At 44.6% G+C, this 18,093-nt stretch overlaps 1 protein-coding gene across 1 annotated transcript; it reads left to right on the top strand.

Moving 5' to 3' along the window:
* The first annotated feature begins 230 nt into the window (after nt 1–230).
* On the top strand, nt 231–11,076 carry LOC148822798 (uncharacterized). The gene is made up of 11 exons (XM_088929176.1): nt 231–438; nt 1,154–1,274; nt 2,175–2,270; nt 3,627–3,688; nt 4,826–4,963; nt 5,200–5,341; nt 6,018–6,203; nt 9,007–9,102; nt 9,557–9,632; nt 9,761–9,902; nt 10,439–11,076. The coding sequence occupies exons 2-11, from the start codon at nt 1,183–1,185 to the stop codon at nt 10,702–10,704; spliced, it is 1,296 nt and encodes a 431-aa protein (XP_088785302.1). The 5' UTR covers nt 231–438; nt 1,154–1,182; the 3' UTR covers nt 10,705–11,076.
* Nucleotides 11,077–18,093: the final 7,017 nt, after the last annotated feature.

The following is an 18,093-nucleotide window of genomic DNA, read 5'->3' as shown; positions in this document are numbered from 1 at the left end:
AAATGCTTAAACAGCGCTTTATATTCTATTATTTATAAAAATCTGCTACCGCCAGCATAATGTAATTATTCTTCTTGTTGTTTTTAGATTTTAGTGAATAAATTGCTTGTCTTCAAAGTCACGCAGAAGGTCCAAAGGAAAGACACGCTGGTGATTTTTTTTTCAATTCACTCTTTTTCTCCTTTTTTCTGCGTCTCCCTGTGAAACGGAAACTGAAAGAATATAACTTCCTACCCGACAATCAGAGCTGAAAAACACCCTCCCCCTAATCTGTAACATGGTATAAAGCCATCACCCTGCGATAAAAAAAAACGTGGTTCACGTCTCAGACTACGATAATGCATTGAGTGTTTGTGCTCAGAAGGATTAAATGAATGTACCTGATATATTCCAACTTTATTTTTTAATCTATCTGGCAAAAAAAAAGGCAACATTCAGGTATGTAGGCCGCCGGCGTTGTCGTTACTAAGATAAACAAACCTGCATGTCCAGTATTTTACGTAGCTGTACAGTAAGTAGTTTTGTTAATAAGGGTTGGAGCTTCATTATAAAGTAAAAGCTGGAGATTGATAAACACCGTCATGAACAAGTGTAGTGGTATGACAATGTTAAAGAGTTCAGAAGTTCCCGTTGTGTATGAAGTTTGAAAACGTTTTTCTCTTTGCTGTATTACGAGCTGATTATACATGATCGTGTTTAATTTGGAGCGTATACCTTTTCAACTAGGATCAGTTTTCTATAAAGTCATATTTTCGATCGCCGTTTACACGACTAAATTTAAAAACAACTTGACTCTTTGTCTCGACAGCGGGTAATGATAGTTTAGGATAAGGATGTGATAGTGTTGGTATAGATGTCGCAATAGGTGATAATTTGTAAATTGGCGAGTCCAAGTTGGGGAGACAGAATACATGCTAAGAATTTCTTGGTTTGCCAAAATTAGACGCTTAAAAGCCTCCTAAAATATCTCTTTGGGTGGTGGCTTACTTACAAGAACTTGCAGTTTGCTCAAACTTGAGTTATCCTAACCATTGATAGTTCCATCTTTGATTTGCCAACTCAGTTTATGGAGCTGTTAGCTATTGCTGTCAGTTCCTGTGTCCACAACAGCAGATCTGATTCCTGTTGGTATTTCATCATATCTGTCTCCCAGTCCTCACAGGCTGAGGCTTGTGAAGAGGCATGTCTGCTGTGTGGCTCCATGTGGGTCAGTGCGGAAACCAGTTGGGCCTGGAGTGGTGGAGATGGGTTTCTGAGAGGCCCAGCAAGGACAGGTGAGCTTACAGCTCATTTCCATCTCCTGGCTGTGTCTCTCTTTCATCCTTTGCTTCCTATTTCCCTTTCTCCTGTCCCAATTCCAGCTGTCTCTCCTTATCGAAGACATTCCCTTTTTTCTTTCCGTTTCTCTCAACTAGCTTGTGTTGTCTAATTGTCCTTCCATTTTTTTAAATCTGCTCATGCAGTACAACGTCCTGGGGGAAAGCCAGAGAATATCCTGGGAAGTAACGGTACAAGGCAAGATACCAGTGTATCTGGTATACCAGGGCACATGCAGACGCAGACAGGTACACACTTGGACCAGGCCAATTAACCTACCAGCATGTCTTTAGACTTCGGGAGGAAACCCATGCTTACTTGGGAAGAACATACAAACCCCACCCAGATAGCACCCTTGGGCATTGAACCCAGGGCCACCTGCGCTGCAAGGCAGCAATGCCAGCCTCTTTGCCACTTGTCCACCCAGTTATGTACTACAGTGATGGTTAGATGTGTTTATGTTCGAGTGGGGAGCTGGTTCGGCACACAATAGATGCCAAGGAACAAGTAAAGGTTAATTCTACATTGAAAAGTAGTTGGGAAGAAATGTCTTTTGGCTGTAGAGCCTTCTTCTGGTGTGCCACAATGTTTCCTCTTTCTACTTTCAGCATGGAATTAACCTTAACTTGTTCCTGTTTTATGCCGATAATGCTTTACATTAGTGAAAGTGGAGGAGAAAGGTTCTAGCTTTGACGAGTGTTAAACGTACAGCTGTTTTACCTATAAAATTGCAGTAGTGGGAAAACTGTGCACTCGGTAACAGCACATACCAGAGGGTGGTGAGATGACCAGTGTCCAGTAGTGTGCTTTATAAGCCCTCTCAATGTGCTGTGTGTCAAACACTCGAACACCTGCAGGTACCCGTTCTGCAGCAGTGATGGATCGCTGGCCGCGGTGTGTGTGGACAGTGAACCCAAGGTCCTGCGCAGGACCCAGAAGCTGGTGAAAAGCGGGTGAGTCAGTCCTCCCTCCTCGCCAGAGCTGCCCGGGCTCAGCTAAAACTGATGAGGTGGAGATTTTCCTAGGATAATTCAAGGCTGGGCTGTGACATGAATGAATAAATAGCTGATTTTTTTTTAAAAAGGGGCAGGTCAGGGCTCGGCTCACTTGTGCTTGAATCAACTGCTAACAGTCGGATGTCCGTGACCTCCGTTTCCATCAGCCCTGGAGTGATGGCAGGCTGCCCCTGTCCACTCCTCCTGAGTCTCCTTTCCTCACTGTAGAACTTGATTTGTGAGCTCTGATAGACAGGTAGACACCTGTTATATTTACAGAGAGAGTACATGACGTTTCGGAGTATCTGGAAGGCAGGGATAACTATTGTCAGAAATAATCCTAGTACTATACATGGGAATATTTTATTAAATTATTTGCTTCAAGTACCCCCTTGAGATTTTAACTAAATCACACCTTTCAATAAATGCTACAGCGACCTTCTTAACATGCTTCCTTTCACTTTGTAAAATATTAATATTACTACTGTTGTTTTTCTTTTTCCTATTATTACATTGTTATTTATTAATAGGACGATTTAATTTGGTTGACATTTCCATTACGAACTCCCTAACCCCCTGCAGTACTGTCACAAACCCCTAGGGGGTTCATGAACCCCTGGTTGGGAATCCTGGTCTAAAGTATAAAAGCTGCTCGAAAATGTATGAGTGCAGAACATTAAAGGCAAATGCACTTCTGTGCATTCCTTTTTGGTCTCTGGAAATGGCCTTTTCCATAACCAATTAAAAGTCGTTTCAAAGCCTTGCTGAACTGTGCTGTGGCTTTGTGAAACCCTCCATCAATTTGTTAACCAGGGAGCTACTTTAGATGTCTCTCGGGGGGGGGGGGGGGGAGCTATCATGCGCTGGGTGAATCTGCCGATACCTTGGACCCCAGTAGCTCTTCGGGTCCAGATGTCTCTGACCCTACATGCACAGGGAATCCAAGAAAATATGTAACTGGTCATCTTTTTCTTTACCCCTTTTTTAAAAAGAAAAGTCAATGGAAAAGTGACAGGCCTCTGAAAACAAAAGTGGCCGTTCAGCTCCCTCAAGGCTCATACTGAACCTTGTTAGGACACTGTCGGCTCCAGGGTGGCCTCTCGCTGCTTGCACTGCTCCAGCTGTGGCAGGTAGAGTAATCCACAGACCTGTACAGCTCTCTGCAGACGAGCCTGGCGAGAATAGAATCTGACACCTCCCTCCTCGAGGCACACCTGGTCTGCAGCATCTCGGTGACCCCCGCAGCCTGTTCAGTGCCAAGTGATGGCCACATTGTGAAAGGTGCTACATAGCTGTGTCCTGTTGTCATTTCAGGAGCCTCAGGGAATCAAACATCATTGCAGGACAAGGTGGCCGGGGCAGTAATTGGGCATATGGTGAGAGATCAGACTGCTGTACTTGGAGCAGGGAGGGCAGGATTGTGATGCTGCTTTATTATTGTACTTTTTTTGGCCCTTTGAAGGAACAAGTGCAAGAAATAATACACAGGTGCCAGGGTGTACATTATTGTAAAAACCATTGGTATTAAGATTGTTGATCTGATTAAGACAGAGAGACTTCAGTTCTTATGCCACCACCAGCATGGAGACCGCATGGCATACTGGGAACTTTGGACTTGGGCTCAGAGGACCATAAGTTGAAGATCTCAAAGGGAGATGACAGCGGCCCCACTCCTGCCTTGTGCCCTGGGCTTCTTTAATAAGTCCTGGGCTGCCTCAGCTCCTACCAGCAATAAGTAGCTTTTGGATAATGGATTGGTCCACAGATCTAGTATGAGCTGTGTCCAGGTTAGGTTCCTCAGTTCTAGGATCTCAGGGTAATAAAAAAAAAAGAAAATCTCATGCCTGTAATGATACTGCTGCTGGTAGCAGTAATCCGTGCCCTGCACAGTTGATGAAAGCAGTGTTTCAGGCCTGCTCAGATGCTTTGTCATGATTATTTTTAAAGGAGAAGTAGGCTATCAAAACGCATACAGTAGCTATTTGTAGCAGTAGCGTGCAATCGGTAAAGAAGTCAGGGTGGTGGTTCGTCTCGTACAACAGACCAGACATTGGGGGGGGGGGGGGGGGGGAATTGCAGTTTGCTGCTTTCTCTGCCTAGATGAAAATGAAACAATCTTCATGGGGAATAATCAACATCAATTCAATGTGTTCAAAAATGTGTGTGCTTTTTGTGGAGCAGGGACAGAGAACAAATGGACTTTTCCCATATTTGCCCCCCCTAAGAACAGCTGTTTTATTTTTAAAGAAATTCCACAGCCCTGTGTCTATCTGCCCTTCTGTCAGCGCTGCAATTTGTTTCAATGTCTTATCTGTTGTACGAGCTGAACCCCCATCTTTGACTTTTCTGATTGCACGCTGCTGCTACAAATAGCTACTGTATGTTTTGATACCGGTCTTGCCTGAGCCTGCTTCTCCTTGCAAACTGATCATGACCAAGGGTCCGAGCATCAGGAGGGCAGGGAGCTGATTGCCTGTGTTAATCTCGGTGCCCGTTTGTCCTTGTGTTGGCAGGGTACCATGGTGCCCAGGCTGAGGGGGAGAACAGCCTGCTCTCGCGGGCGATGGAGAGCGTGCGCAGAGAGGTGGAGAGGAAGGATTGCTACTGTGGCACAGTGCTCTTCCACAGCCTGAGCGGAGGCACAGGCGCAGGTGGGCTGGAGTGAACGTGAGAGGTGCCCCCTCTGGCCTCGGAGTCCGTGCTCCTCACTGCATCTTGGAGGAACGTCCGGCCCAGCCTTCTGCTGGACAGGGTGTGGTGCAGGAAAGACTGAGGCCGTGCTAGAACAGTGGGGCTCCAAAGATCCACTGCTGTAAATATCGCTTCTCAGGAGGAATACGGTAAAGTGGCTATTCCCTTAATTCTCTTTGTTGGAATTGTCTTGCAGGGCTGGGTGCCCGCCTGTGTGAGGAGATCCGTGAACAGTACCCTGCAGGCCACATCCTGTCGGTGTCTGTGGCGCCCCATCACCATGGGGAGAGCCCCCTGCAGCATTACAACAGTCTACTGAGCCTTGCTGCTCTGCAGAGGTACTGTTTGTTCATAATGTACGTGTGCTACCTGTCTGTAGTAATAATAATTGCTTACACTTATATAGGTCTTTTCTGGACACTCCGCTCAAAGTGCTTTACGGGTAATGGGGACTCCCCTCCACCACCACCAATGTGCAGCCCCCACCTGGATGATGTGACAGCAGCCATAATGCATCAGCTGTCAGTGGGGAGGAGAACAGTAATGAAGCCAGTTCATAGATTGGGATTATTAGGAGGCCATGATCGGTAAAGGCCAATGCAATTGGCCAGGACACCAGGGTAACACCCCAACACTTTTAGAGAAACACCCTGGGATTTTTAATGACCACAGAGAGTCAGGACCTTGGTTTTATGGCTAATTCGAACGACGGCGCCTTTTTACAGTTTAGTCCCTATACTGGGGCATTAGGACCCACACAGACTGCAGGGTGAGCGCCCCCTACTGGCCCCTCTAATACCTCTTCCAACAGCCACCATAGTTTCTCCCAGGAGGTCTCCCATCCAGATAAATCTAGATACCAGGCTCATACCTGCTTAGCTGGCAACCCACTGTAGTTGTGAGTTGCAGGGTGATATGGCTGCTGGCTGTAAGCATCGCACAGTCGACCCGCACCGCCTATGCAATGTCAGGGCCACATTCTGGGTTGTCAGTGTCTTTCTCTCTCCCCTCCAGGTCTGCAGATGGCGTGCTCCTGTTCCACAATGATGAGGCCCTGAGTCAAGCCTTGACCCTGCAGGGTGGAGGTCTCGCCAGAGCCCATGGCCTACCACCCCAGGCCTCCCTTGCGGCCATGAACTCCTGCATGGCTTCCTGCCTGGCTGGCCTGCTGCTGCCAGTGCGCAGTCTTACCACCACAAGGTAACGGGTTAACCGGCCAGGGATGGTGGCCGACATGGGGAGAGAAGAGTGGCACAGTCTCGGTTAAGAAGCAGTGTCTGCTGTTTAAATCCAATATCCTATACACTCATCAGGGAGAAGACTGCTGATGGACAGAACGAGTGTCCCAGAGCTGCCAGCAAAACGCACGTTGTCCAGACACTGTTAGAGTCAGATGTCGGTTTATTTATTTGGCTGGCAAGACGCAAAAGATACATCAACAACACTTCCTCTGTCTCATTCATGTTGTATCTTCAGCACGCTGCTTGGCCTGTCTATCTAGTGTAGTGTCAAACTACTCAGTTGACTGGCTTCACCTGATATGTGACCAGGACTAAGTATGAACCAAGTGATAAGTTGGTCCCAGGTGGGCCTAACGGCTGCCCTAAATACTCCCTAGCTGGGGTGGTGTGTGTGTGTGGGCATTGACACAGCATGGTATTGCCAATACCCTGTGCTGGATAGGTTGACACAGTTATTCAAGCTCCTTCCCCAGTGCTGAGTTTGGCTCCAAGATGGCCAAACCTAAGGGTGCATTTGCCCTAAATGGTCATTAGATGGCAGAGGGAGACCGGTTTTCAGCTGTGGGTCCCGAACAATAGATGCCCACTTGACACATAAATGTTAAGTGGAGGAGGGATTCTTTCATGAAGTAGAATAGCTGAAGAAAGGAAAGGACTTCTTTCAAAAGGAGCAGTTTTGCCATAGTAGACTGTTTGAAGTCTCAACACAGAGCAGCAGATGTGGGGAATTTTATCAAGGTGTATTGTCTTATCGGGTTTTGTTGAAACTGTTTCTAAAGAGCTATATCTGGGTTTTTTTGTCAGCTGAACCCCTTCAACCTAAATTATTTGCCTCAGGTACCCCCTTGAGATTTTAACTAAATCAAACCTTTCAGTAAATGTAGATAAATGCTACAGCAACATTCTTAACATGCTTCTTTTCACTTTGTAAAATATTAATATTACTGCCATTGTTTTTCTTATTATTACTTTATTTATTAATGAGACTATTTAATTTGCCATTGACATTTCCATCTCAATCTCACAAACCCCCGGTTGGGAACCCCTGAGCTCTATCAATATGGACTTCCGGAGTGAGAATACTAAGCCTTAAACATGGCAAAGGTTGCAATGCCTGGGGTTGCATACAGATACAGAAGAGTGTAGAAGTCATTAGAAGATGAGCTGATGTTGATAGAATTAATCTCTCTACCCTTTATTAGAGAGCTTAGGAAGCCTAAACTGGTACAATTTTCCTGCTAGGAGTCAAGCATGTAGGGTTTTGCTTTCACTGTGGGGAAATGTTTGCATATGGTGGTATGGGTGGGATGCTAGCACCCCTAGTGTCTGCGCTAGCAAAGAGCACACATGATCAGCAGAGCAGCTGGTGACCCCCTCACATCCGCTGAGTCATGTATGAATGCAAAGTGCCTCTCAAAAGTGCCTCCGAAGCTCTTCACCTCCTTTTTGTTTCCTCATGTGGGCCCTAATTTCACATTTGGATTTGGTGGTTCATTTCTTCGTTCATCCTTAGTCCCACACTGACTGCTTTTGACAGTTTTTAAACCAAATGTTTCCAGTTTTCAAAATTTGAGTTCACTGCCCACTATACTTGCCATAGTAGACTCTGAGAATATCAACCTCCAGATGGCAATAGAGCGGTCACTGCCTTTGATGTCGATCAGTTTGCCAGTTGTACGTGCTGGTTTGGTTTACAACGCACAGTAGCAATGAAGGCGGAGTGTAGAGCTCGGACAAGTAGGGTTCTGTTGCCTAGGTGACCCGATGTACGGACCTCTCGTAATCTGTGTTCACAAATAAGCATTCAGGGATATAGTCATTAACATTGTTGTTCTCACTGGGAAACATACAGTATTACAGAGCAGGTGTACTGCTCTTGAGAACAGTGGAGTGTATGGTTGATTTCCCTTCAGATGGAGCAGTTTGAGAATATTATTATGGAAACTCAATACACAAAAGAAGATGATTGTTGACATGTCTCATTTATGTTTTATGCTCTTTATAAGGAAAGAACTTTTACTAGCGACTTCCTGAGTGAGAACCCCAAGCCTTGAGCAAGGCAAGTGTATAGGAACATCCGATTGTAGTAGAATTTGGAAGTAGAGCCCTTAGACTAAATTGAAACTTGTTCCTGTTTTCCTGCTGGGGGCTACTGGTACAGAGATGAACCCTGGATGTGCTACCTTGACAATAGAGAAATCTCTTATAGCAGCATCAGATGTACAGTATCTATGGTGTTTGAGAAAAGGATTGGGTTGTGTAATTGCTCTCTGCTGTGCGGGTATGTAGCACTGGGTTAGTACTATTGGTGTGTGTATTGTAAATCTGATTTTCCATGCTGATATTTTCCATTTTGTAACTGCTCTGTACAATACAGGGTCATGGAGGAGCTGGAGCCTATCGCAGCAAGCAATGGTTTCATGGCAGAATACACCTTGCACTGTCCCTCACAGGGCAGACACTGATGCAAACACAGACGCACACACCCACACAAGGCCCAGTTTTTCCAGAAGCCTGTTAACCTATCAGCTTGTCTCTGGACAGTGGGTGTCTCTGCACCCAGAAGAAACCCATGTGAACACGAGGAGAACATACAAGCTCCACACAGATAGCACCCCAGGAATTGAACCCAGGGCCCCAGCCCTGCGTGGCAGCACTGCTAACCACTGTGCTGTCCCTTACCAGTTTTATAGTTCACCATTTTTTAACTCATGTGCTGTGCACTTCCTTCTTTCTGTATTGTGCATTCTGTCTCTCTACAGTGGGCTCAGTCTGGGGCTGGAGCCCTGGGAGTTGCTGAGGTCTGTCTGCCCTCTCCCAGCAGCCAAGTTTCTGCACACCAGCCAGGCCTGCTCCAGGTAGGGCTCACCACACAGGATAGTCCTGAGCACTAGCCAGTCCGTACACAAAATAGTGATTCCTGCTTTAATGATTAATGATGCACAACCTATAATCTTTAAAAGATAAAACTGAACTCTTTCAAAATGTCAAAGGCTTGAGTAATGAACACTGTCTTAAAGTACTTTAACTTCTTTCACTTCAATAAATGGCAGGTAAGCACATTTATTGAACTTTTATTTAAAATGTTCATAGAAATATTTGACTTCACTTGGATGTTGAGACAACCTTCCTGTTTGTGCGTGGCAGAATCCAGCTCCAGTATTCCAAAATTCAGCTTAATGGTGCAGTAGTATCACTCGGAATGCTCTGAAAAGCTGCATATAAAGTATTATCGTGACTCATGCATGGTAATACAGGTGTGCTTTGCAGACCACAAGGAGTGATGGCTGCTTCTTGGTTTTTATACATCAGAGGGAATGCATCGTGGGACAGCCTGGCAATTTCTAGTCTCCAGTCTCTGCCTCGCCACTCTCCCTCGGGGAAGCCTGTATCCTTCGGTACGCTGCCTCCCTTCCTCACTCCCAGCGTCTCAGCTCTACCCACAAGCACACACTGCCTCCTACCATCTGCCCCATCCTGACCTGCGTTTGACCCTTGACCTCTGTGGGCCTACAGCACTACAGCAGAGCTGTCCTTGCAGTAGCTCGGGGTGACCAGGATGGCTCCTTCCTGTCAACAGCACCAGCGGTTTCACAAAAACTGAGACTCGGCCACCGCTGTGTCTCTTGGAACCCTTTCCCTGTTGACTTTTGGACAGGTAACCACACCTCCTCTTACTGTAAATGACGGCACTAATTTAATTTTTAACACTGCAGGTTGTTTTCTTATGAAAGATATACAAAAAATCTAGCACTGTAGGCTGGATAAGTCTTTGCCTGTAATAAATTTAAATTGTTCAGCACTCCTATTACTGGAGGTGGGAAATATTTTTCAAAATGAAATAAAAAACATGGAAGATATGCAGCGATTGATCAGATTATGGTTGTGTAAAGCGCAGAACCATTGCAATATACCTGGACCGATTTTAGTACTAATGAATGGCTAGTTTTAGGGTTAGGATCATGATTGGTTTGAGAAGGTGGAATTTGGTTTGGAATATTAATTATTATTAGCAGTGCTTCATTTGGCAACGAGTCTGAGAGTCCCTCTCAAGGAAAAGCACCTTTGCAAAGTACTGTGCATTTTAAAGCAATTTCGAGGCGCTGCAGTGATGGGGAATGGGGTGTTCTTGTCCAGCGGTGTGCGAGCGCGAGGCTTGCTCGGGTTGTGATGGGACATGCCTTGTGCTTCCAGACCCCCGGGATGAGCCGAGCCCCAGCCGCTCCTCGCGCTCGCTCACCGTCTGCTCCAACCACAGCAGTGTGGAGGATCTCCTGCAGCGCGTGGGCCAGCGTGCTCGGGACATGCTGCGTGCCCGCGCCTACCTGCACTGGTACCAGCGGTACGGCTGCGAGCCGCACGACTTCCTGCAGGCGCTGGACACCCTGGGCGCCGTCACGCGGGAGTACAGCGCTGGAGGGGAGCAAGGCGGGGAAGCAGACGCAGAGTGGTGGAGCTAGGTTGTGTACATGACCGATTGCGAAAATGACCGATTTCACAGACTGATTTAAACAAGCTCGTCGTTTTTGTTTACTTGTGATTTCTCATTCTCTGAATCGGTGTCCTGTGAAATCTCCGCTTCGAGGGAGAGATTTTGTACAGAGTAATCTAGTGCCTAAAAGAAAAAATACTTTTCCAAGCGAGTGCATTTTTTTTCAGGACGAGTTCTCTCCTGCTGTATCTTCGTCTTTTCACAAGCTCCCTCTTCTCTTCCCCTAAGTGACTCCTTCCTGTCCGGTTGCCCTCCTCGTGTTCTCCACTTCTTTCTGCCGATCCATTTGTAAAATGCAAGATGTATGGTTGGGAAACGTTCTTCATTAAAAGCCTGAATCAATCAATGTCATGAGCTCTTTCTTGAAACTTAACATTAGAGGGTGTTGATGTTTCTGATCTGTCCCCAAGACCGTCCTGGAGTCGAACAAGTAACAACAAGTGAAGGAGGGTGCTGAACGCTGCAGATGAAGAAGGCCGGGGTCTTCTGGGTGCTGTGCTCGGCTTGGGAATGCTGTCGGAGTTCAAAAGGATTAATGAGCGGCAAGGCAGTGCAAGAATTTGTAAAGTACTCTGTAGTATAATCGGTAATGTGGGACACAGGAAGCCAAAGAAAACTGGATACAATAGTACTTGGTACATGTAGAATTCCAGTTGCGTAATTTTGAACTGTAGAACTTGGGCATCAAAGCATAAATCTAGCTCAAAACAACTGTTTTTAATGAGTTGCTGAAACTCGAGCTACAAATTCCCAAAGATGTTTGTATAGCTTCTGATATTTAAAATTGTCCATGACCTAATGTACATAGCATCTGTGTCGTTTATATATTGAGAATATAGATAATTTGGTTTTTATATGCGAGACAAATCGCGTTGCTGGTGACCTTGTGTAAGCATTAACACTGCTTTTGGAACTGCCTTGGGTTTAACAAAATGCATTTACAGATCATCATCATCTGCATTAATTCCCCCAAAAGCCAACATGGATATCCAGAAACGAACCCTGCGATACTCCAGAGTTGAGGTTCGCACAATCGGGACAAATTCAGATATCGTGGCTTTAGGCAGTGAGATAAAAACAGAAGTTAATAGAAACATTAATAGAATATCATTATCAACTGTGTTGAAAGCTGTTGATTAAATCTTTAAAAGCAGAAGGGAGCAGGAACTCTCATCACATTGAGAACACCATGTAAGAAGGTGTCAGAGCTGCTTTGTTTGAAAACTGCCTGACATTTCATAACTCGGAAGCTCCTGGAACTATGAAGGAACCGCCAACTTCAAAGGCAGGGTACAATTAGAAGCATTTGGGAACAATGCATACATTTGGGAGATTTGAAGTACATTTGGAAGCATGCAGAAGCATGCGTGATGATATGGGAGAGCATTTTAGAACACTGGAGTATTTTGGGAACATTACAAAGCATTACTTCTTGAACATTTGGGAGCAGATGAGATCATTTTCCAGCACTGGCAACTTTGGGGAATACTTCCGAACATTTGGCAGTGTTTCGCAAAAGGAAGAGGAAGGTTAAAAATAGGACAGTATGTAGGAAAACCACTGGGGAAACTGGCCCTTTTCAAAATATGCAAAAATATGGTTATAAAAGTCGGGGAACAGTACCGAGAATAAGCAACAGATTTACAACATGAATGAGAAATGCATGCTGAAGTGACTTGAGTGAAGGAGAAGGGTCAAGAGAGCATGACGCTGTCCTCACGGAGACAAGTGCACCAGCATGCTCTGAGAGTGTTAGGGGTACAAACAGAATGTAGAAACTGGAAGGAGATACCTTGGGGCATGAAGACTAGTAAACGTTGTGGTTTCTGTGGTATAAATGGCAGATGAAAATGGTGGAATTGTCTGGCCAAGTAGTATCCATAAAATCTTCATACATAGCATCAGAGGAAATACGATTAGAATTTAGTGTAGGATTTAGAATTCTTAGTAGTGAAAAAAAAAACTGTTTTCTGTGAATATCCTTAATTAATATCCTTCTTTCCTCCTCTACCCCCCTCATCTCCCATCCATTTCTCCTATTTCCCCTCTCTCTCCTTTCAGGTTAGCATTATTGACAAGACAGTATTTGTATATGGCCCTTTAGAACAATTGGCATAGTGCAAACAGCGATGAAAAAGGAGCACAGGCATAGAGTACCAAACAAATACAGACAGCACACTCTCGCTCTCCCTCCCCCAAATTTCTCTTTTCTATTTGTTGCCATTGGCCCCAGTCTTACCCCCTTTACTCCAAGCTTTCCTAACTAGAAGCCTGGTTAGATACTGCTGGGACATCCCAGCCTTCTGTTTTTCTCCCTGTCTCTCCAACATTAAAGATTGCAGTAATTAGGTCTCTGGGTGTCGCAGCAAAAGCTCTCCATGTCTCCCTCCATACCTGTCTTCTGCATCTCTAACAGGAGGTGAGAGGCAGTGAGCTTTCCCCATTTCTGCTCTTTTTGAGTAGTTCTGTCAATTGCTAGCAGGGGACAGGCTTCAGTTATAACTGGGTGTCATGGGAATTTTTGCATTTCATTACAAAAATGGTCTTCTTTTCTTGCCTTTTTAAAAAGCTCCCAAGCTGAATCTAATTGTGAAAGATAGATGCAGGCAGGCAGGAATGTGACAGCATGTTGTAAGCGTATTCTGAGCCCTTTCCACTGTGGCATGAGCTCATAGTCAACATGTACGGTAAAGGCAATGTGATCCCTCCGCTGTCATTAACCTGCTCTGTCACAACTTTTGGGTCAGGACTTGATCAAGATGCACCTGTTGCTTTTGTGTCGCCTGGCCTCATGGTTAACATGTTCACGAAGCTAATTTGTTTTTTAAAAAAATATTTTTTGTACAGAAGCCATAAGTCACGTGCTTGTATTTCTTTTCTTCAACTTCCAAATCCAACCAGAATTCTGCGGCTACATTGTAAAGATCTAACTCTAGAGCCAGTTTATTATTTCATTTGATCTCCTTGTTTCTTGAGATCTTTGGGTAATTTGTTTGTGCAATTCCTCCTGAGTTTCAGAAATTCCCAATTTTAAGGGTATGTTTTCCAACAAATAAACAACTACAGCACGCAGGCTTTTAAGCAGTCTCTTTAACTTGCTCGCTGATATTTGTGACTGATCAGCTATTAATAAGTCATCAATATATGAACAGATACTAGTGGGAAAGGCAGTGAATCAGAATCTCACACAGTGAGTGGTTTTATTCTACTTCTGCTTGGGTCCAACTGGCCACAGTTAACTATCGCATGTGAGTGATGGAAATCCTGAAAGTAAAAACAGGGTTGTTACCAATTATAAATCCCAATGAACATTTTAGGAGCTAAAAACCAATATAAAACTATGCCCCAGAAAACTTAATTAAATTAGTCTATGATTAGGAATGTGGTTGGGCAAAAACAGAGGACATATCCCTCACACCACAACTCCAGCAGTTCAAAGCATTTTGTGCTCTTAACACTCCGAACACTAGGTTTGATGAACGATTTTCTGCTGGATCTAAAGCTAGTGGAATAGTTAGGCCATACATTTGCTTAATTTTACTAAGTTAGTAACTGAACTTTAGTAAGTTAAACCAAACTTGGATTTGCAGATTCTGGAAAGAATATGTGATGTTTGTGGGGAGGTAAATGTCATATCTGTCCAGTTGTTTTCAATAACACAAAAATGAGAAGCAATGCTGTCTAATTCTCAGTTTAAACATACGAATAGCCTTCCATCCAGTACATACAAGTCTGATCCATAATCTGCCCTAAACACTCATGTGCTAATCTCATCTCCCTGCAAGACCCTGTAACTGTCAGAACAATGTCTTCTGATAGGGAAGGGTCTATCAGCCACCAGCAGAGATGGGGTTTGATATACTGGTGGTGCTTGTAACAGTGGAGACTGCTGAGGTATCTCTGGGAAGTATAAACCAATTTACACTCGTGTATCCCAGCAGGCATGTTACATGAGTCAGACACAGCACAGTAATGAGTAAATGAACCCACAATAATTTAAAACAAATGTGTGTTTGTATTTAGAGGTATATAAATGTTTGTTTTTAATTTTTAACACTACAAAGAGCACAGAGGAGAAAGGGCATCTTTTATGTACTTTTAAAGAAATCAAGGCAACATTTCTATAAATAAAGACTATATTAAGCAGTTTTGCAATAAACCCTTCTGCTGTGTGGACAGTGCAGTATCAAATATCCAGGTTCACTCAAATATGTAAATAACCAATACAAACATAGCACTCAACTTGGCCATGTGCTGGGCCTGTAATCCATGGCTTTAAATGAGCAGGGTGTCTGGGGTTTATTGGAGCTCTGATAGGGCTGCAGGCACATAAAATAGCAAGTTGATTGCCTGTGAGCACAGAGAGCAGAGAAGCCACAGAAAGTAAGTAGGAGATTTGCAATAGTACAAATAGGGGTCAGATATTCACAGCAGTACCCTAATGGAATAAGGTACTGAGGTCGGTAAATATTTATAATTGAAGTATGATATATGAATTATCTGGCTTTCTAATTTATGTAAGATAATACAGATAAAATTGCTTCTAAATGTTTATGATCTTTACCAAATTCCCTGTTTAATGTATTGCAGGTGATGATCCAAATGTTAGAAAGGTGTTAGTAAATACAGGAGGAGCACTTACTATAAAACTCCAGATTAAATTAATTCAGGTTTTGAGAATAAATCTGTTTTCCTGCAAACAAGCATTTCTGCTGTAAATCAAAAAATGCTATAATCAGACTTGGGCCTGAAAATTTTTGTCTATTATTTCAAAGTTTGTGTGACTAAACATGTGCACAGAAAACGTTTGGAAATGGAAACTTTAAAGGTGGGAAGTGGGATTTTTAAATTTGGAATTAATGGATGTTGAAGATGACAAATGATAGAATACTGCGATACAGCTACTAAAAAACGTAAATATTGCAGCTGTTATTACTGCTGTTATTACCACTGCTGCTTTTGCCAGTACCATTGTTTCTCATGCCAAGTGCTGATACAGTGTTACTCACTGCTGCCAGTGTTGGTGTTAAACCGTCAGGATGAAGCTGTGCATGCTCTGGACTCTGCTGCTCCCGACCAGCCTGGTTCTCACTGAGACCTGTGAACGTCTTCCCAATGGTAAGCACATAACTAAAGCTGTCTCCAAATAATTGTATTTGTGATTGTGCAATTCCCTGTTTTTTTTTGTTTCAGTCAAGTTTGTGTTGCGTACAACACCACCCAATCACTCCTAGAATACTCCTTCTCACACAGGCAACAATGCTGAATAGCTGGGTCAGCTCATCAGCAGTTAACAAGGGAATCATGGAGTTGCAGTGTCTCGTGGCTGACAGCTTTCCCGGTATTTCTCCAGCAGAGCAGAATGTGGCACTGTACGGCCGCCCAACCCAGTCCTCGGTGCTAGAGCTGGGGCAGACCATTATTGCAGTGGATGGAAACACAGAGTCAGACTTCAACAGGGGCTCCTGCAGCAGCACGCGCCTGCAGAACTCTCCCTGGTGGAGAGTGGGCCTGCTCGCTGAGCACAACATCTCCCCTCTCCGCATCACAAACCGGGACGATGACTGCTGCCGCGGGTGGCTAGCGGGAGCGCGGGTCCTGGTGGGAAACTGACAGCGAACGCACGGCGATTGTTTCCAAGTGATGGGATGAGTCTGTGATGACAGGGCGTGTGTCTGCAGTCCAGAGCTGCAATAACTGCAGTCTTCTCTGCCCGACATCCGCACACAGTATACCTCTCAGAGTGCAACATAGCCTTCTCTCTCTAGGACCACCAGCAACACCGCCCTTTCCTCAAGACTGCTTGTGCCATACTGTGGTTTTATCTGCACGCTACCATTCGGCCCTGAATGACAAGAAAAAGGATTACAGCCCTTTTTCTGTTCAACAGCAATAGCCTGCTCCACCTTTCTTCCTTAAGATAACAAGCTCTGAACACATCTCAACTTTATCTCCGGGCTGCAAATGGCAAGACGCCTACAGAACAATGTCAGATCAGATCAGATTTCTTGCATTAGGAATTTGTCTTTTCGCATACCCCAGCTTGCTCTCCATGAGACACAGACATACAGATAGGGAGAGAAGCTTGGGGTCAGAGCGCAGGGTTAGCCATTGTACGGCGCCCCTGGAGCAGTTGGGGTTAAGGGCCTCGCTCAGGGGCCCAACTGAGTAGGATTCCTCTGCCGGTCATGGGATATGAACTGGCAACCTTCCAGCCACAGGTGCAGATCCTTAGCCACAGTGCCACAATGTGCCTGAGATATTGATTAGGAGTGCACATTCAAACTGCAGTCATACAGTATGCTGTTATCCTTAGCAGACCCCAGTGATCTCTACGGGTCCTGAGTGTTTGTGATCTCTGTGCAGTTGTGGAGAGATCTCATCAGGGGGCCAGGTCGCTCAGGAGTTCTGCTGTCTGGGGATGATGGGCCGCTATGTTTCCGTGTCGCATCACAACGTGAACAGGATTCTGAGCCTGTGCGAGGTGGAGGTGTTCAGGGTGCCAGTCAGGGATGAGAACTGCCCCCAGCAGTGAACCTCTCCCTCACGCTGGTCTTGAGCACCAAGAGAGAATGTGTGCATCAGTAGTGAAGGAAACTGGCAGCATTTTTTAAAAGGTGTTGTAGTCTGTTGCATTGCACTGTTTTGGCACGATCACATGTGCTGAGTTTTTATGTTGCAATAACATCAAATGCAGGATTTAAGAGGTTGGACACTGGCATTCCCCTGCCTCTGGAAAGTCTGTTATTTAACCTCTCATATTCTGCTGGATTCCGAACTGTGGCAGAGAAAGAGAGGCCAGGGTGTGTGAACCAACAAGGAAAATATCGATTGGGAAGTTCAGTTGGCATGTGAGCTGCAAAGAAACAGGCAGAGGTTGATCTCTTCTAGTTTTGAGCTTTTTAAAGAAAAAATCAGAAATGCAGCTGAAAATACCTTTTTGCATGACATTTTTGCTACTCACTTATGTGTAGTGGAAATTTTACGAGCGATGTATTTAAAATAAAATGATGGAATCTTAATTTTTTTTCTGTAGTGGCACAGATGGTCACCTGGTGCACTGAGAATATGCTTAACAGTGAACACAAGAAGACAAGAACATTCAAAACACATGCTGCTGTTCTGTCAGCATTATCCTTCTAATATATAAATGGGATTACATCATGATATTATTAAATTAGCAAAATGTAAACTAATAAATATTGAATGCCTGTGTCCTCGTGATTTCATCAATTATTCCCTTAACTGTTTTTGTGACTTTTTTTCCTTAATCTTCATTATTCTCTAAAAACTATTGCTATGTCAGTTTCAACTAAATCATGATGCAAATGGAACTGCGGAAATTTGTGGGCAGAGA

Source organism: Atractosteus spatula, chromosome 12, assembly GCF_055471065.1.
Source record: "Atractosteus spatula isolate fAtrSpa1 chromosome 12, fAtrSpa1.hap1, whole genome shotgun sequence".
NCBI classification, from domain to species: Eukaryota; Metazoa; Chordata; class Actinopteri; order Semionotiformes; family Lepisosteidae; genus Atractosteus; species Atractosteus spatula.
The sequence above is the reverse complement of the archived record's forward strand: the minus strand, read 5'-3'. Positions and strand labels throughout refer to the sequence as shown.